The sequence below is a fragment of the Aythya marila genome (assembly GCF_965140915.1).
Source record: "Aythya marila genome assembly, chromosome: 15".
Taxonomy (NCBI): domain Eukaryota; kingdom Metazoa; phylum Chordata; class Aves; order Anseriformes; family Anatidae; genus Aythya; species Aythya marila.
This window is the reverse complement of record NC_139056.1, coordinates 4278396-4299222: the sequence shown is the minus strand read 5'-3', so window position 1 is coordinate 4299222 and position 20827 is coordinate 4278396. Positions and strand designations below refer to the sequence as shown.

Sequence of the window (20827 nt, the reverse complement as noted above, 5' to 3'; positions counted from 1 at the left end):
GCAATTCTGCTGTAGTTCTACAACAGCCTTATTAATGTAGAACTTGTAATAGCTAAATTAATGGCTCTTATGGCATATTATGGGCAAATGGTAAAATAAGCCCAAATAATTTGAGATTGCTGACAGAGATAGAAATAATGTGCTTCACACAATTCTTTAAGCTTTGTCAAATTACATACATCTCAGTATAGCTTTCTCTTCTCTAATTCTAGAAGAATTGACTTCTAGAGAAGTCAAGAGTTTTAAAATCCAGGACAAGGAGGGAAGGATGTCACTTCCACTCATGGCACCGCACATGTGGCTGCGTGCATCAGTGCCTCTCAAGCAGTATGTATAGGCTAATGGCTAGGTAGAGCAGTGTCATGATCCAGGTGGTATGGCAGACTTCAGTATTCAGGGGAGTAAAGCTTGAAATTATTCTGTAAAATATTGTACTTGGCAGTGGTGGAAAGCAAAGCTTTCCCTGAAACACCTCTTTTGTTCTACCTACCATTAGAGAATGGCACTTTCTGCATGGCAGGCATGTGGCTTTTAGTACTTGTTGCTGCTTCTGGACACAAGTAAAGCTACTGGGATTATCTGTGAAAACAGACTGTACCAGGTCGTATTTAGACAACTTAGTCAGGGCCATGGATGCATGGAGGACTCTGCAATTAATAGGACCCAAGGATGGAGGGCCACCGCTTCTGTGCACAGTGTAGGACAGCTGCGGGTACCTGCTGGTGACCAGTACCAATACTCTGCCTGGGTCGAGTTTGCATGGAGCAGCTTGCCTTGGGCAGCATTACAGACAGAACACAACCCTTAGTTTATGACTTTACACTTATCTTGTAAGTGGAGAAGACATGAATTAATGCAAACTAATCTCATAATCAGTTAGTTGTTCAGTGTAAGAGAACGGCTTTTTACTTGAAGTTTGCTAAGATGTCACTGAAAATGTTCAGAAAGAGGTGTGCATGGTGATCCTTGAAGATCAACGTTGGACGAAAACGAATTGATCTGTCACCACAGCCTCCCAGTACAACACCTAAGACAAGAAGAGTTTCTTTAGTCATTTCCACCATTGTGAGAACTGCATTTTCTGAATATTTGGCAATGTTCACATCACTGGGAAGGGGCAACAGAAGCTTCCCAAATCACTCCTAACCATACAATCACACAGAGCATCATCAGTTGGTGTACTGTGAAGCAAATGGCTCTACCTTTTCTCTCTGCTGGCTTAGTTTTCAAGAACAAAACGTTACTGATGTCTTACACTAAAATCTCACTGCACAGTAGTTAGATGCTTCTTTCAAGAGATGAAAGTAGCAAAAACATGACAGCTGCAAACCCAGGACCCACAGTTAAATTCAAAGAGGATACTAGGCTTCAGAGCATGAGGTTCCCCTCCTGAAACACAGGCTTGTCTACAGCCCGTGTAGTAAAAGGGGCAGGCAGTTGTAGAGCCCCATTTTAGGCAACTCAATGTATTTTGTTATTAGGTATTACATAAAATTCCACGTCCTCCCTGTGTTTTCCTGTGTGACAGTTAACTTCATTTTTCTAGACGTGAGCCATGCCGAGGTTCACTGCAGAGGAATATTAAAGTGACATCAGAAATATATGCCCTGCACAGGCCTCCTTAGTAATATCAGACCAAAAGATAAAGGTGCATGTACATGCAACTGACTGGTTTAAATGTTCATGAAAATACATCTATTTCCAGAAAAGCCTAAACACAGTTTGTTTATAATTCACTTTTGTCCTTGGATAGTGTAGTACACACAGCATACAAAAAAAGGACAATTTAAAGCATCACGTATCCTGTTTGTCCTTTGAAGCTAAACTACACACAAATTGCCTTACCTTTGTTTCTGGCTATTGTAATTAACTTGTTTCTAGTTGCATCATTTGGAGTGTCAAATGAACAGAATGTTCCTCTTCCTCTAACTCTGCTGATAAGATGGGGGTAGCGAGCCTGCAAAGAGAGGTGAGGATGTATGCATGGCAGCTGCTGCAGTAGAGGGCACCAGGTGGCAAGCTCTGCCAGGCATTCTACCAAGTGAAGAACCTGCTGCCTCCTCCGTTTTGGGGGAGTGGAGCTATTGCGCACTGTCTGGACACCTGACACAACCTTGTGTGTCGTTTGCCCCTTTCTGACAACAGTTTGCGCAGCCACAGACTTCAAGTGTTTAAAACTGCATGAGGTCAGATCCTAACTGATCAGCAAATTTCCCCTTATCTCAAATTTCCCCTTATCTACAATAAGCCTTCCAAATGTTTACCTGTAAATCCAGCAGCCCGGTCAGTAGCGCTTTCCCTGCATGGGCTGCATTGTTTAGGAGGTCTTCTCTTTTAATAACCTTAATGACTTCAGCAAGCATAAGGTTCTTGGATGGATCTCCAAGCCAGGTGTTAAAAATCCGATAAGGCTTGAAAAAGGATGGAAAGAGAGTTGTGGTATATGTTAACAGGAAAATCACTATAAGAAAAAAAAGCAAGCCATCACACTGGTCATGCAACATCTGGTACAGCAAAAAGCATGCACTAACCTCACCAAGTCCCCTTTTTTGTTCTAAGAGCAAAATACAGCTGCCCTGCTCAGCAGAAACAAAGGGCAAACAACTGCTTTATGTTATGAATTTAGTGCCTTCTATTTTGCTAATCTGACATCTCATTGAAACATGGCTGTAGATGGTGTTAAAACCAGCATCATCTATACTGGTTTTGCATTCAAGCTTTATCTTTTCCCATTTAGTTTCTTCATTTATTATATATAAAATGACATTACGATGAAGAATAAGTCTTGATAACAATTCAAAATGCTTACATATAAGCTCTGAAGATACCAACTTATAATACGGAAAAGGTAAGGTTTTATTCAAATTGTGGCTGGTTTCCTATTGAGGATTACTTCAGCAGGCTAAACCCAGCTCTCCACTCTCTCCCACCAGCTTTATGACCTTTGTGACTGAGAACAATCAGAATAAATGTGAGGAAGTAAAGATAACTCTCATGTAAGCACAAAGCAAGTATCTAAGAAATAGCAGCTCCATCTAGCTGAACCTGCATTACTGAAAGAAAGCTTGCCTCTTCCATGGACATTACAGGTACCCAATGAAGGGGGCACCAACTAGCAGAAAGTTCAATTTTTCATTGAAAACTCTTACAGCATTTGGCCTGAACTCTTCTTTGTGGAAAAATCCTCCTGTCATCATCTTCTTACTAAATGTTACCACATCAGCTGGATCATCCAGGCCCCAATGTTCATGGGCCCAGAATTTTCCGGTGCAGCCACCTCCCGTCTGCACCTCATCCACCAAGAATGCACAGCCATGCTGTGGAGACAGATGGAAAAAGCAGGGGACATGAGTATACACTTCAAAAACAAAAATACCTCCCCTAGTGAAATGATGAATACAAGTCAATTACATTTAACATCCCTCCTTCCTCCGCCTTCACTGCTCCAAATCTCCGCTCCTCAACCACAGACCAATGCTGCCATATTTATTGTGCATTAGATTGCACAATTAGGAACTCAGCTATTTTTTCAGAAAGGCAACAGAAACGTATTTTCGACCTAAACTCAGAAGCAAAATACCTGTTTTTTGTATGTATGAATATGTGTGTGTGTGTATATTTTTTTTTCTTTTGACACAGAGATACCTAAAAACATCTGAGAGGAGTCTAGGTGGCATTGTCAAAGCCTCTGAGGGAAGTAGAACCTCATTTCCAGGAGTTTTGTTTGTTTTAGATGAGAAATCTGAGCTTCCAATCTAAGTCAGACATTTGTGGCGCAAAAGTACTACCAGCAGCTGATATGTTCAGTTTAGGGACCTAAAATGATACTGAAGGAACAGCCTTTTCAGATGAGTCTGCTGAAGGAGCTACTCATTTTAACTGGCTTTTTTTTTTTTTTTTTTTTTTAACGTGAAGGACAATTTTGTTGAAGCTGCAGGACAAGAAGATCAAACTACATCATGACACTGTCATTAAAAACAGTTGCTAAGTACTTTTTGCAGATTCACATTTTAGATGAGACAAACCTTTTCACTTCACCTTATTTATGATATCACCCTTGTATGAGCAGCTGTTAACAATGGGAAAAGTTGCACTTTTCCAAAGAGAGTTTTCCAAATATTACCTATTCTTTTCTCTGTAAACACACATTAAAGCTTTTGATACAGATGTTTGAGGGGAAAAAAGCACAGTCTGTCTTACTGAAGGCCACTGCTTCTAAATAGGTAAGTTCACATTCTGAGTATCAAGGCATCTGCCCTTTTCATTGTTTTATTGACACATTGAAACTTACAGACAGACTCAATTTGTTTATAATTGCAAAAAGACCTGAAAAACAAGTATGTCAAACAAAAATTACCCTTACCCAAACCTTCCTCTTCTAAAATTGTTTTAACCCACCTCTACAAATTGGCATTATCATTTAAAGAACACTACTATGAAATCCAGTGTAAATGAGTCAGAGCAATTTCTCTGTCATTTAGACAGTAAAAGAAAATTTAGTGGACTGAGGAAACCACTAACTGTGCACCGAATGTAAGAGAAACCACTGTGCTGACTCTAGGAGTGGCTAGTATCTCAGTACACGCACGTAACTATCCCAACTGCTAATGAGGAGGCTTGTGAAGCTCCAGAGTGGTGGCAGAGGAAGTATCTGGAGACAGGAACAAATAATTTCATGTTTAGCTACCAGTGAGTGAACAGTGAAATATTTGATTACCTTTCTGGCAATATCTCGTAACTTTCTGAAGAAGTCATCTGAGGCATGATTGTCCCCACCCTCTGACTGTATTGGTTCTATAATGATTCCAGCCACAATCTTCTTCTTTTTCCTGTACTTTACAATCAGATCTTCCACCTGTAAATCAAACATTTATGCTACATTCTCCTTTCTGACATTCTGACATTTCTTTTCCAGAATGATTAAACCTCAGCACCAGCACGTCAACTCTTCACATTTATTTCTTGCTATAAAGGTGCCAGGAACCACAAGGAATCCACAAATACTTCATCCAGGATTTAACATTACCCTCTTGTTCCTAAATAATGAAATTTAAACCATATCCTGAACCATATTGTAACTAGTTGCGTAGTTGTCTACGATGGTGTGAAAGGTCCAGCAAACTTCAGCTGAAAATACCATTGAAACCACTGCAGTTTGCTGTGCCACTGCTGTCATTCCACCTAACCTATATTAAAAAAAAAAAAAGTAGATTTGGTGTCAAAACAAAACTCATCTAATGTATTAATGAATGCAATGTGGGAAATTTGCCTTTTCTAATCACTCACTTAAGATACTTTAAAATTAATCAGATGAAGAGGTGAAGAAATCCTGTTGCTAATAAGGGGCTTTCAGAGAAGTTCTAATTAACCTTGTAGTGCCAGTTGCTGTGATTAGTAGTGTCATTTGTATTTGAAATACCACTTACAGCTTTCAAGGCCCACAACCTGTGTAGGCTGTGTAAAGTAATGATTTCCAAAGGGAGTCAGGAAGCAAATTTACAGACTTTCAAGAGAGTGTTCAGCTTTTTTTTTTTTTTTTAAATAATGGCTTAACATTTGTGGATTGTTTTTTACATCCCACTTTCCTTCCAGCCCAATAAGCTATTGTGGTGCGAACACAGGAAAGCAATTTGCTGTGCTTTCAGTTTTCCCTGAAGTTATGATGCAGGTTTGAATGAGAAGTCTCTCCAATCCAGCTTTGTGCAGCCATCCACGCAGTGCTGCTGAGCTCCATTCAGCACATCACAGCCCACTCCTCGGTGGTCAGAATGTTCTAGATGGCGCACTGTTTCTGTTCCAGCCACAGGGCACATCATGCCTTGCTCCCCAAAGCCCTCTCTCAAGAACAACCCCTTGCAAATGACAGATCCTAGATCCCTGGAAGCCCAACAGGGAATCCCATGGTTCTGGTACTTGCAGAGTGTTTGCCTCCCTTGAACTTGGTTCTGCCCACCTTTCTCCTGTGCTAGGGAAGGCTCTGAATCTCTGCCCACTCACTCCCTGCAGCTGTAGGCAGGATCAGAGCTCTACACCAGAAAGCTAACACAGAAAACCTGAAAAAAATGAAATATTGGTACAGGTTCTCTTTGCAGAGTATTATACGCACTGAGCTCTTAGTCCATGTCCCTCTGCAAAATCTGGCAGGCTAATTCACTGTGATATAACAAGCAGGTGAAATTTCATTTTAGTATAATTCATGTAGACCTTAATTCACAGTAAACTGGCTGTTCTTCTGAAAAGCAAGGACAAACTTCTAACAACAGTGAATGCTATTTTAATCACATGGTGTTCCAATCCCTGAAAACATTCTTTTAGTGAAAAGCAGCTAATCCTACTAACACTATTCATCATTTCAAAACAAAATAACAGAAAGCTGCCAGTGAATTTTTACCTCCTCTAAACAACGGGCTTCTTCCTGTTGATTCTCTTTCACAAAGTCTTCCAGAGGATACTTTAGTCTTGGAAATGGAGCAATAGGCCAGTCCAGCGATGGAATGTCCAGTTTGTGAATTGCTTTAGAGTGAGTTGTAGCTAAGCAACCTAAACCCAGAAACACAAGAATTAGAAAAACACCTGACTAGGAACAATACAGGAAAAAAGCTACCAAGAGGTGAAAAATTGCCTGACACCAGGACTTTCTCAACTGCTTTTCTTTTTAGGAAAAAAAAAAAAAAGTCTGTCTTAATTGTTCCAGGTTTTTCTTTTCTGAAATATTGACGAATAAGATTTAGTCGAACTTAAGTGGAGTGCTCTAACTTTTCAGCATCACTTTCCATATGTACTATTCCACAAGGACAAGGGAACCTTTATGAATCTGAACAGCAGTGCTTAGTCTAGAGGGTTTCACCTGTTTAAAGAAAACCAGGTGCACAGCTCTCAATTACACACATGTTGGGTAACATGTTTGTAACAGGGACTGATCCAATATAAAATGGTACAAACAGGTGACATCACATTTTTATATTGTGGTAATTTTACCCCAGGAGTGAGGAGGGAAGGTGCTGCTGGCAGTGCTTTTCTTACCCATGGTCCTGCCGTGGAAGCCGCCCATGAAGGATAGCATAGCGTAGTCAGGGCAGCCAGGGGGCTGAAAGCAAAGCACAGTGGTCAACATGTGGGGCCGCAGGTGAGCAGTAGGGCTGCTGCTGTATGCGGCCCCCTCAGACACCCTGCCCTGACAGGGCCGTGGCCCCGAGAGGGGCATGGGGTTGGAGCCAAGTTGCTGCCCCCCGCAGCCTGCCCACAGGTTGCCTCTTCAACATCACCATCAAAAACTGTTACGCTGACACATTTAAACAACACATTTGTCATCCCTTAAGATCTTCCTGACCTCCTAAAGCATATCATTGGTATTAATGAATATTTGACAATTTATACTGATTTGTAGTATTATTTTGCACATGAACTGACACGTCAGCAGAACATGGAGTACAATGCACTTTTTGTACAAACTATGAGCACACATGTACTGCGTGCCCAGGGCGTGGTGCTGGCGGCGGGGCCTGGGCCGGGGCTGCCCCATGCTGGACACAGCTGGGCCCGGCTGGCTCCAGGCCCCGTAGGGCACAGCGGAGCCCCTCGGTGCTGCCACAGGGCACAGGTTTCAGTCTGAGCAGAGCTCTCCTGGCAGGGAGAGGAAAAAAGTGCCCCAGAGAAACCATGCCTGAGACTCACTGCAGCCTGCAGAGGACCCCAGCCAGCTACAGGCTGAAGGGTCCAAAATTTGCAATTGGATTCTGGGGAATTGCTCCAAGAAAGCGGGATGAGCTGCCCTCTGAAAATTGCTCTTGCCCCTGCAACTATAAAGAAAACTTGGAGAATTAGCTCAAGTGGGAATCCTAATGTTTAGATAGCTAAACTTGGACAAAAAGTGATCATCAGTTTCACAAATCTTTAGTCATCTCACAAAATTCCTATTCCTTCGGGTCAAGATGTTCCATCCAGGCACAGCCACCTGTCTGACATGGCTGAGTAACAACTTTAAAAAGTAATTCTGAAGACAAGTAAAACCAAACCCTCTTCCTCCACATTTTTAAAGCCGAATGAGTTCCCTAACTCCATGCAAATGAATGGAATATGTTTCCCTAGACAAATGAAAGAGTCAAGCTAAGACCAGGAGGTTATTCATTTCTAAGATATGTATCTCAAAAAGAAATTAAATTCACCATTTTCTGCTATTGCTGCATGTAAGATTTTTAACTGGCAGGAGCAAGACCACCTCAGTTGAAAGTTTATAGGATTTCAGATTTCTCAGCTGCATCTCAATTTCCTCATCCCACCCATTGTTAACGGTTAGTCAAATTTAACTGTCCCCCTGATGAATTTTAAGCCATAAAATTACAGCTTCTGGAAAAATAAAAAGGACTGTTAATATTTGTAAAAAGTTGCATGTAGTAATAATCTCTATGGACCCATCCATCACTTTGTTCCCTTTCTAGTGTCATTTCATGAAATAAGGGAGATCTTCCCAAAATTCACAATTGGGAAGGATGCAGAAGAACACTAGCAGCTGGTCTTGAATATTTCGGAAACGGTCTGTATTTCACCGTTTTCTGAATTTACAAACCTTCAGGATCAGAAAGCCAATTTTCCCCCCAATATTCTTTTATAAAAACACAACAATGTTACATGCATAGGTGTGGTAAAAAAAAAACAATGTTACCTGGTTAATCATGCAAGATTCCAGTTCCTCTTTTGTGACATTATTATGGCCCCTCTCCTTGTTCTGCAAAAAAGCAAAAAAACAAAAAGAGTTATCCTTTAGTTGTAACCAGTGAATTTTTAGCTGAGTCACAAACTAATAATTCTGGTATTCCAAACTAGAGCCAATGAAGACGATGAGAGTGGTTCCTATGACTGCAATATGCATTTCATAATACAAACTATTTCAGATAAATGACAGTTTAAGATGTCGCCTCGACTATAGGAGAAAGAAGACCATTTCAGGGAGGTAAGTCCCAAGGAATACATGAGAATTTATTTTAGTTTTTAAGTTAAACCATTGCTGGAAGAAGAGGAAACAGATCACACTGCACAGGTGATCACATGGTTAACCAAAGAAAGGATAAACAGTAATGCTACATACATTTTCTTTATTTTGTTTATTTTTTCATTTCTAAAGTTGTGTCAATAAGAATTGAAAGCTTAGATAAAAACTTTTAAATAGATTCTATACTATATTGAATAAAAATCACATCACAACCTGGAGAGCCTCCAAGCCTTACTCTGTTTTATAATAGCAGTCATGATAAATTCTAATTTCTACATACACCCCACCCAAAAAAAAAACCAACAAAAAAACCCAACAACAAACAAACAAACCCAAACCAACCAACCAAACAAACCACTTTTAATATTTTACTCACTCTGTACCACATAAATATTGCTTTAAATGCATTTTCATTTGAGCAGGATCCACAAGACATGGTAATCACCTGTGGCAGACCCTTAGGAGCCACCTGTCAACAAAGAGAGCAAATTACTCCAAAATACTAAGCACAGCTATAGTGTAAATTGAACATATCATCAGTTTCAATATAATGGGAAACCAGTCATGCCTGGGATGAAGAAAACAGATTCTAACTACACCTGAGGAAGCTCATCTCAGTTTCAGCCCCCAAAGATCTTCCAATTTACAACAGGAAAAACACACTCAACATATTCTGCTATCTCTTATGAAAGCACAGTGAACAGAATTTAGTGAAAATGCAGTGTGTTATCAGTTCTTGAATCCACACTGAAAGAGGCAGTACCTGTACAAAGCAGACACATCACCCTCTCACATCTGTCAAGTCAGAGAAAAAAGGTTCAATTTCATCACTTGCTGGTTCCAGTCTCTTGGAAGAGCGAAAGCAGGTGGGAAAATAGATAATCTGCAATGTTCCTTGTTAAAATCCATAACATCCTTTGATATACCCATGTCCCTAAACAGAAAATGTGGCACCTCATCACTGCTATCTCAAACTTACTGATAACAAAGATTCCTTCAGCCTTTCTGCAAAGTTCTCTGGAGGTAAAATCCCTAGGGCAGGTCTGTTGACAAAAGTGCTCTACAAAGACAAATGAAAAGATGTTATTTTTCAGTATTACATGAAAAATACTGTGTTGATATCAAGGCAGTTACATTGAATTCTAATTACAAATACCAACCAGAAATTTGTAGTCATGGCACAAAGGGTTTTAAAATCAGGTGATACTATAATGTCTTAGATCAAGTTTTTCCATCTAATCATTTCATATTTTATTCTTACAGGGCACCTTAGAAAAGGTGTATACTAACTGGTAATTACATTTCCTCTTCAATATTGCCGTTTTAGTCACCCAATCTCAATTTTCCTTATGCACAGGAAATATACCTTAAAATCTTAATTAATTGCCTTCAGTTGGAGTAGCTAGATCTAAATTCAATTAAGGTAACAGCACTTTCTTCATTTTTAGGCTTCTAATAAGACTATTTCATAACACTGTGGTTATAAACATTCTCCAGATACTATTACAATGGTATTTGAGGGAACAAGACCAACGTAGACGTAAAGGATAGGGACTACATCTGAGAGATAACACACATGCAACGATCAGTAACGCCAACAGTACAAGAAAATAGATTCCTGACAAAAAACTTGTATACAGCCATGCTGTCTCCCTTCTGGACTCCTCTGGTATGTGCAGCAGGGGGCAGGGTAGCAAGATCGGCAAGAAGCTACCTTGCTTGCTGTTCTCTCATTAATCTGCAACGGGCGTTTAATCAAGCTCAAGAACATTGACCGTGATATATCCAGAAAAGTTGATGAAGATTCTTTTCAACCATGTACTGCTTTCGTGAAGCTTGCTGATTTGCACTGGAAATTTTTCCAGTTAAATGTTTTCTGTTCTAGTGCCTTCAATTTGCACAGTCACCTTTCTTAGTGCCTCAGCCTGAATTTTAGGTACATTCATTATTATGGTGCGTTACAATAAAAGATTGCCAGCTTGTCGTTCAATAGTATTCATAAAATCAGAGAGTTGCAAAACACCTCTAAGATCATGAAATCCAACCATTAACCTAGCACTGCCAAGTCTACCACTAAAGCATGTCCCTAAGCACCACATCTACACGTCTTTTGAATACCTCCAGGGATGGTGACTCAACCACTTCCCTGGGCAGCCTGTTCCAATGCTCCACAACCCTGTCAGTGAATAATTTTTTCCTAATAACCAACCTAAGCCTCCCCTAGTGCAATATGAGGCCATTTCCTCTCATCCTATTGCTTGTTGCTTGGGAGAGGAGACTGATCCCCACCCCGCTACAACCTCCTTTGAGGTAGCTGTAGAGAGCGGTAAGGTCTCCCCTGAGCCTCCTTTATTATAGAATGAATAACCCCAGTTCCCTTGGCCACTCCCCATAAGACTTGATGTCCAGACCCTTCACCAGCTTCACTGCCCTTCACACACTCAAGCACCTCCATGTCCTTCTTGTAGCGAGGGGCCCAAAACTGAACACAGTACTCGAGGTGCAGCCTCACCAGAGCTGAGTACAGCGGGTCAATCACTTCTCTAGTCCTGCTGGCCACACTATTTCTGATACAAGCCAGGATCCTGTTGGCCTTGGCCACCTGAGCACACTGCTGGCTTTTTCAGTGGCTTATATGCTCACCTCTTCTTTTTTCCTTTCCATTTCCTGATTGAGGCCTGACCTAGTTCAGGTGCCACCACTACTGAAATAACCTCCATGGCTGCAATGTGACCCCTCCTAAAAGTGCATTCCCACAGCCTACCCAGCTGAACTCATGCCGGCTTCCCGGAATTCTTTTCTCCAAACTAATCAGTCAGCAAAACTGAATCTGTGCCACTGCAAGGGCCTTGGTAATCACAGAAGTGACTACAGGAACACAGACTTCCAATACCTATTTGAAGGTTATGGAGAAGATGTAGCCCGACTAGAAGCCCTTCATTGGGAAGATGAGAGGCAATGGGGATAAGTCAAACCATGAGAGGTACTGACTGGGTGTAATGAAAAACTTTGTCAGGAAGAAGACAGTGCAGGTTGCCCAAAGAGACTGTGCTGTCTCCCTCGGAAGTTTTCAGGCTCCTGGGTAAAGCCCTGAGCAACCCGGTCCATCTCCCAGCTGACGCTCTCTGAGCAGGAGGTTGGGCCAGAGACCTCCTAAGTCCCTTCCGACTTGAACTGTCCCACTGATTATATGAACTGGTCACGTCAGGATTCACACCTTAGAGAAAGATAATTTTGGTGTTAGTGAACAGCAGTTGGTGGAAGGCTGAGCCTGCTGCCCACAAAAGTGGTTTTCAGGAAGCTCTGGAAAAGTTCCCCTTGGTCTCTCCTCGGTCCACTAATGGAGATGAATTTGCTGTGCATATGCATTTAATTTAAATGAGGTGTCATGGATTAAAATTGCTTTATCATTGCTTTGTAGGTAATCTAATTTGCTTCACAATGTGCTACTTTTTATTTGAAACTACATTTGCTCACAAAAGGACAAGCTCAACAAGTTTGACTACTGCAAAGCATTATTTGCCCTCTATTTTTTATTTTTAGCAAGTCATCATTGAAATTACAGGCTGAGCTTTGATGACTTAAGTCTTTATGGGTCTCCAGAGGGAACAGACCTCAACCCAAACTTTTACATATTTCATCATCCTTCCATCTTTTTCCTTACTAGAGGTACTCACTCAGAGCACAGTAAGATCTGTCAGAGGTCATACTGTACACGTATGAACACGTCATCAGAACTCTTAGGCATAACCAAAAATCACACAAGCTACAATAAAGAGTGAGCTAGGACTTGGTAACTCATACAAGTGTGTTACTTCCAAAACAGTATTTGTTTCAACAGACTCAAGCTTAAAAAAAAATCATGACGTTACTGGCAGATATCCACTAAGTTTTTAATACATATGAGAATTCTTACTTTTTACTTCAGTTTAGAAGGAAATTTTCATATAAAGTTAGAAATATGAGAACATAAATCTGTCATGAATTTGATTAAGGGTTGTCACAGTCAATTGACAACATTTGCTGTTAAGCAGAAGAGTGTATTTTTCCTTTGTTGTTTATGAGATGCTCAGTACTGAGAAAAACAGAACATTCACATCAAGCTGCTATGGTCTCAAATGAATAGATAAATATTCTGTTCTTTATAGCTGGCTATAAAGAGGGTACATGAAGCATTACAAATAAACACCCCCTCCCACCAAATCTCTTCAAGAAAACACCAATTCCATTGCTAACAATAAACAAGAGCCCTACATCAGTGTGTATTGCTGGAGAAAAAAAAGAAAAAAAAAAAAAAGGATTTTCACAGCAAAGCTGGTGCTTTATCTGGACTAAAGGCTGCAGGAAATCATAAGCATGCCACAGTTTTAGCACCACCTTCTCCTCTGCATTAATGCGGGTTTCAGAAATTGGAATGGGGGGTACTAATGTTTTTGATGCTTTTATGCAGGTGAGATGGGTTTTGGTTGCACTGTGCATTTTGGACTTTGGAGGTAGCTGTTTTAATGCAGGCTTCTAGCTGCCAGCCTATTAATTTCCCTTTTCCAGCAGACAAATTAACAACTTTTTTTTTTTTTTAATTGTGTTTTAAATCTGACTTTGCCTACTGTTGCATTATAATGAAGGCATTGTTATCTCATCAGTAATCATTTTTATGAGTTAACATTAAGCATTTAGAAATATTAGTGCTTCCATGATATCCAGATCTGCCTTTGATAACTCTGGGATATCCTGCCTAAGTGGTGGATTTTTTTATCTTTTATTCTTTAAAAGAAGTATTTTGGTTCTGGGAAAGGCAGAGTTTTTTCTCATCCTGAAGACCTGAGAACTCTCTGTTAAGCAAATCAGCTCAGGGAACTCAAGTGTCTGCACTTCTGTCATGTGTTGGCTCAAGCTTTGCACCCTTCTGGGGTGAGCCAGCAGGCTCTTTAGGAAGGGAAATGAGAGGAAAGTGACCAATGAACAATGTGACTTGAGCAATGCCTTGCAGGTAGCATGGACACCCATTCCTGGTTTGCAGGACCCGTGGCTAACTCCCTGAAAGACAGCACAACTACCAAGGATGTATTGAATTTTAGCCAAAAGCCAGTGCAGCTCAGTTTTGCATGGCTACATTCCAGGTTTTCAGTTAAATCTCATCTCTGTGCACAAATATCTAGGTACCTTATACATAAGTTATTGTGTAAAAAAGTTATAATAAAAAAAAAAGCACAAGGTGACTATGGAACTTCTGTCCAAGAAGTGAAAAAATAAGGCCTGAATTAGAACGTAACTTTATTTCAACTACTTCTGTAATTCAATCTAGATTATTACCAAACACTGTCAGTATAGCTTTTGTAAAACATGAAGATACTTTATTTTAGAAGCACTTCCTCAGCTCCGAAATCATCCTGTTGCTGTAGTCCAACTATTTTAACTTGTCAAGGACATGTCAGTGGTTTAGTCAATTTAGTACTTCGGAGATGTGAACTAGCCACCACCTCCCCTGCTCCTCCCCAAATGAAAACAAAACAATACCAAAAGAAAACAGCAACAAAAAGAAATAAAGAAATGGAGCATTCCAGATTTAAAGTGCCATTTTCATATTCAGAATACTGTATTCTCTCTCAAGGACCTGTGCTTGCTTTCAGCATCAAAAACCTTCAGTCAAGAGCATTGTTAATTAATTGGAAACACTACGCTCAAAGTATGACTTAAAGCTGTCTGCAAACGTATCAAGTGCTTGCATCACCCAAATGTTTACTTCTTATAAAGCTTCACATACTTTTTGACATCTTAAACACTACCAATCTCTTTTCGTCTAGTGACAAATAACAAAAACAGTTCCTACCGTTCTTTAAATTGAGTCATTAAGCGTTGATTATCAACTTAAGAAAAATTGAAGACTGCCACAAGGAGGGAGGGGACGCCTTCAGGTACTTAATGTCTTGATTCACTTACCAAGTTCTGTGGCTGCTGTAGAAGCTTTATCAGAGAGGGATGGCTGTAACCTAATTAAACAGAAAAAAGAGAAAACAGTTGTATCTGGTTTGTATAAACTAATGTAGAGAGTAACCTAGAGAATAACCTCATTCAGTTTTTAATTCAATTTCTGTTTGACTTGTGTGTGTTTTAGCTATCAATAATACAACTTCTTTTGAAGTAGGACAAACCTCGTATTTATCAAAATGTATTATCTACAACTTCAGAACAAATTTGGTGTCAGGCAATAACACAATGAAATTTTGTATTTACATTTAAAAACTGAACAAAAAAGAAATGAACATGATGTAGATTGTTGGACAACTGAAACATCAGTTTCCACCAAATATTGCAGGTCTGGCATTACTAAGTTAGCTTGCTCTTATTTCTTGGTCTCCTGTGTACATTTGGTTTCTCTACAGCACAACACCAAACCTCTCCTCTTCCTCAGCTAAGGAGAAGCCACTTCTGGCCAGTACAGCCTCTACAAGCTGTAGTTTCCGCTGGCTGTGGTACAGAGCCATGCCTGTGCTCCCACTTGAAGCAGGCTGCTTACCATGCCTGCTCACATCCTCCTGATCTCCTTCACTGAGCTCTGCCCACCCAGCACGCATTTCAGAAACAGCTTCTGACAGCCGCCACAAGAGGGGAGCTCCCTATGCAGCTGTGTCTGTTTACAGTAGCCAGTACTAACTACATTTCCAGTCTCAAACCATTTTTTACCCTTCTTGAATATCAGACTGATCAACCCTAGGTACAACAGCAGCTTTTTTTCCTTCCCCTCCACTGTGTTTTTTTTTTTACTGATTGGATTTTTCTTCATTGTAAAACTTTTTTTCCCCTCTTTTAAATATTACCTAACTTCCCAAAGAAAGTTCATTTAATAATTCTAATTTCAATGCATTATAACATATCCAGACATGAAGTTAGTACCAAAATATCCGCCAGGGCTCTTTGTCCCTCAGCAGAGCTAGGTGGCCGCGCAGCGGTGCTGTGCTCAGGGATGGATTTCATCACCGATGCGTGCAGTGAGCACATGTCAGGCAGAGCCAGCAGGGACAAGCACCGGACTCGAGCAGAATTTTGCCTATGGTCTGACAGCACTCCGGGACATTCATCGTTGCCATCCTCTGTAATGCTATCTGAACGGCCCCTCTACGCAAGATGCTGTCAGACTTGTTCTGAGACGTGCCCGTACTGGTCTTTATGTTATCTGGGCTTACATACACACATACATACACACTCACATCCATTTGCACCCATAGAGATGCATATTCCTCTCCTGCACACTGCAGATGTCTATGCACGACCATGAACAATCTGACCACACGGAGAGGTATGTGGACAGCCACACACAGGCAACCCAGAAACTTGTATTTTAGTCCTGGCTTTCATTACAGTTTATGTTGAAGTATCTTTTTCAGCTGTAAACACCTAAAGCTCTACATCATTTCCCATAATGTGAGTTCCTCATGAGAACGTATTAAAATGTTAGGATCCAACTCTTATGACCTCAGTGAGAATGAATTTAGGGTGCTCGTGCAGGCTCTGTTGGTCACCGAACGCCGAGCTGAGTGTAGCCCAGGCCCGGTGTCAAGCAGTGCCAACGCTGCCGTTCAGACTGTGGGTAACTCTCCCAGCTGACACAGAAAACGTCTGCATTTTCTTTCCAGAGGAAAGAAAGGACCCTCCATTTAATAGCACTTGTCTTCTCTACACAAAGTCTTTAGTTTTCAGCACATCAGGACCTTGGAGGGATCAATTCTCATCTCTCAGCTACAGCCAATGGCCAGGTGAGACACCGAGTTCAAAACTGCTGCAACTTCCTAACCACATCTCTGCCAATGTGAAACCCCCTTGAACTGTCATTTGATACTTCCTTGGTGCCCTTTTCCTTTGGCTTCTCCTTTTTTTAAAAAAAATCTTTCTTCCTTTCTTATGTGACACAAATTCTCTAGTTCCTAATACATGAGTACCTCACCATCAACAATCAATACTTGCTCTATTTTCTTCAGCATGTGGCCAAATGTAAAGCAAGTCCACCGAAGGGATGGATTACAGCAGACTGAGACCAGTGTAAGAGAGGATCAGACCCTTTGTGGTGCTTGCAATTTTGAAATAACAAACATCAACCATCAACATATATTTTTTTTCTTTTAACTTCTGATTACTTTCACTCATTTGTCTTTATTCATCCTGCACTGGCTGTTGTCAGTATACATTTCCAAAGAAAATATATCTGTCAATGTATTTATATGGAGGAAGAAACAAAAATCCACAACTTTCTAATATTTTTATATTTGCAGTACTTTACCCTGCATTTCAAAATGTTGAAATTATCACTATGTATTTTGAAAAAAAAAAAAAAAAAAAAAAAAATTAGTGACAGTAAAAGAGCACAAATGAATGAAAACCATCTACTGTACCTAGGTAGAAGCAACAGCTTTTTTAATTGATTGAAAATAAAAATGCGCTGTTTTTTATGGTAGCAGTTAGAGCTGTCTTCTAAAATATCAAGTGAGTTATTACATGAAAAATCTTAAATATGATGCGAGGAGTTTTTATCTGTTAGCACTTCAGATTTAACAAGACAAAAGTGCTTAATTTATGCTCTGTGGGAAAACTTGCTTACTTAAAGGTAAACCAATGTACCTGATGCAAAAACAAACAAAAAACAGCAATGGAACCCAGAAAAATTTATTATAGGACTGATTTTTAATTTATGAAATGCCAAGGCCACTGACTAGCATCATCTTTTACATTCCCTTGTAGAAACAGTTTGAAACCTCATCTTCCCTACTGCTCAAGAAGTCAGCTCTAATTTTATTTAATTTATGAAATGCCAAGGCCACTGACTAGCATCATCTTTTACATTCCCTTGTAGAAACAGTTTGAAACCTCATCTTCCCTACTGCTCAAGAAGTCAGCTCTAATTTTATTACAAAAGCATATCACATTCCTGAATTCCGCATTCTAGTTGAATGACAACAGCCCTTATCATCCTGTCTGAGCAGCAGAGCATATGGCTACTATGTTAACAAATAAATTTTACACATTCCCTTCACATGTTTTAGTTCAAAATAAAGAAATATCCAGTATGTTTTTAATTGCACGTCATACTGAAAACAACAACAACAACAAAACAACCAACTGTTAAAATTAGTAGGAAGATAATATAAGTGGTTATTTGGACACAGACAACTAAATCCACATTGCACCTGCTGTCACGGGAAGAATTATGCTTAAGCTAGAGGGAGTGATCCAGCTGAGAGCTGTGTCATTGAGAGCTGTCACTGTGGCTACAGCTGAGAGCACCTTTGAGAGTATGTATTCATGTTTCAGAAATCTCCAAATTAAACTTAAGTTTGTTATAAATAACTACCATTGCCTAGATAGCTTAACCATTAATTCTAAAACTGCTTGTAAAAATGTGAGATTCTGCTGGTGGTGGTGCGTTTGAATGAAGAACATGAGATTTTGAAGGAGATACCTTGGTATTCACAGAATCACAAAATCACAGGAGATACCTTGGTATTTCCTCTTATGCAACACAAATTCGAGGCTGCTACTACCCATAACTGTCTATTTCCATCCACACAAGATGCTTTTGCTTCCTTTCTCTTATCTCATGCCAAGTGGCTCAGTCTTCCTCCTCCTAACATTCCCTGTTCCACTGGAGCATTATTGTATAGGCCATGGTAAAATAAGAGAAAATCCTTGAACCCTGAGTATCTGAAAGAGTAGGTCAGTGGGTAGGAGAATGCTGAATTGGTATGTGGGCTTATATTCATAAAACTAACACCAGAAAGAACTAATTGGTTAAGTAACTATTCTGTTAACTATTGTGTAACTATTGTACACAAAGTCAAAAAGCTCTTGGGCTAAGACAGCAGTGGCTTGTAGCTTTATGACTCCAGTCCTAACTACTTTCCTATAAGAAGTGACAGAGCTGGCTCTGAGAGAAGGGCACCCACTTCATCAGTGTTGCTGTGTCTCTCAATCAATGTGGCAGGAAAGAACATATCCTCAGGCTCATGAGTGTCCCTGCCTGCAACAGGAAAAAAAATGCAGCCTGCTAAATTAATGAGATGGAGGAAGCCCTAAGAAACCATTTGAACTGAACACCAGGCTGCTGCCAGCAAACCAAACCACACCTCTCTGAATACCAAACCACACCTCTCTGAATCTCCCCAAACAACAGACCTTGCCAACAATAAAAAAAAAAAAAATATTTCATTTGCTCTTCCAGGCAGTTTGCTAGTAAACATACCTTGCATTTGGCTCCATGGGGTTTCTAACTCATACACAGATGAGATACAGATTAAAAGGAATATGTTGTGTTACGATTTCCCAAAAAAAACAAGAGGTAGAAAAACACAACAACAACAAAAAAACAACTTTTGTTTGCTCTTTCAGCATGAAACAGTCCAGAACACCTTTGCCTAGAGGTTTTTTTTTTTTTTTATATATATATATACTTTTTATCTCTCTACACAGTCATGTATTACCTTTCACCCTCTACTGATAAGTATATTCTAGTGTACCAAATCATTATTAAATCTTCTGGAGTTCTGACAGATTCATAAAAGATTTTATTGGATTTACTTGTAGAGATAAGCACAGGCAACGAGCAAGCACCTTGATCTGAGAACGTCAGCTCACCCAGAATTCCCAACATGATTTTCTTTTGGTGTCCTAGTCTAGAACCTCTGTCACCAAGCTGCCTCTGCAGCTTCACATAGCTTCTCATTCCATTCAACTTAAAAAAAATAATTCTGTGTGTTCAGTCAGATTTAGGTCAGCCTGTAAGTATTATGCTTCCATTTACTTGTTGCTGCACATCACAGACCCACTACCTGAGAAGCCATATAAAGCATTGTACTATAGCTCTTAGGTGACTGAGGAACGTGTCACCTGAAAAAAAAAAAAAAAAAAAAAAAAAAAAGCTTGTCTTCAAGGAGGAGGAACTAGATGGCTTAATTGAAGATCAGCTATATGGACTGGAGTCTGTCATGTCCATGTCATAAATTTCAACCAACCAGAGAAAACTGCAGAAGCCTCAGCTGTCACATCACAGGACAAGTATACCTATCTCAAGAGAGTTAATAGATCGCAGTTCAGTTCTGGTCACAGATTATATTAAGAGCAAATCTAATAATGCTACAGATGTTAAAAATAATTTATTTAAAGATAATCTTAACCAAATCAGGCATTACTGCAGATTATTAATATTACATATTACAATGATGACTGTGGTCATAAAACAGATCCTATTAACAAACAATTGTTGCTAACTATAGTTTAGATAAGAGGAGAAAAAATTAAAAAAAAATAAAGAAACAGAAAAGCATTAGCCATCAGCTGCTTTAACTTACCATTATGCTAAAACTGTCAGAAAAAGCTACATGGCATTTAGGATGCTTAAACACTGAGTTGTTCAGCTATTAATAAATAGCTGAATAACAAATAGCTGAACGTATTTTTAACAAGTTTTGCCCATTAGGAAAATATTTCTTTCCTCTTGTGGATGCAAGAAGATGAGCATTGCTGACCCAATTTCTAACCTCTTAAGAAGATATTCGTCCATGTGTAAGGACTACAGATCTCAACTATTTTTCATTATAAAAGTAAGGAGACTGAGAGCTTTTATGTGTACCCAGCACATTTTTATTTTTATTTTTTAAATTTGTCTTCTCTCTTAGCTAATACCAGTGCTCCCAATACTCTGTGAGCTTTACTAAATAAGTAAAAATTGGACAACTGAAAGACCTGGCCTGGAGGGAGAAAGGGGTTCTAAAGCTACTGGCTCTAGACACTGCTTATAAGAAGTCAGCTCCTTTTGGGGAACAGCCCACTGGACACCCTGATAGTCGCAAA

General features: G+C 39.8%; 1 protein-coding gene across 4 annotated transcripts in view; it reads right to left on the bottom strand.

Annotated features, from left to right (window-relative positions):
- Positions 1 to 232: 232 nt before the first annotated feature.
- Positions 233 to 20827, bottom strand: part of ABAT (4-aminobutyrate aminotransferase) — a 56502-nt gene continuing 35907 nt past the window's right edge. For all 4 annotated transcript variants that reach the window (XM_082772098.1, XM_082772097.1, XM_082772099.1 and 1 more), the window contains exons 6-16: positions 14930 to 14979; positions 9969 to 10049; positions 9366 to 9458; positions 8663 to 8725; positions 7024 to 7087; positions 6392 to 6540; positions 4718 to 4855; positions 3150 to 3317; positions 2265 to 2411; positions 1846 to 1957; positions 233 to 1027 (exon numbers count right to left, since the gene is read on the bottom strand). In XM_082772098.1, the coding sequence (XP_082628224.1) occupies positions 906 to 1027; positions 1846 to 1957; positions 2265 to 2411; positions 3150 to 3317; positions 4718 to 4855; positions 6392 to 6540; positions 7024 to 7087; positions 8663 to 8725; positions 9366 to 9458; positions 9969 to 10049; positions 14930 to 14979 (1187 nt within the window). In that variant the 3' untranslated portion in view covers positions 233 to 905. The remainder of the gene's footprint in view (positions 1028 to 1845; positions 1958 to 2264; positions 2412 to 3149; positions 3318 to 4717; positions 4856 to 6391; positions 6541 to 7023; positions 7088 to 8662; positions 8726 to 9365; positions 9459 to 9968; positions 10050 to 14929; positions 14980 to 20827) is intronic.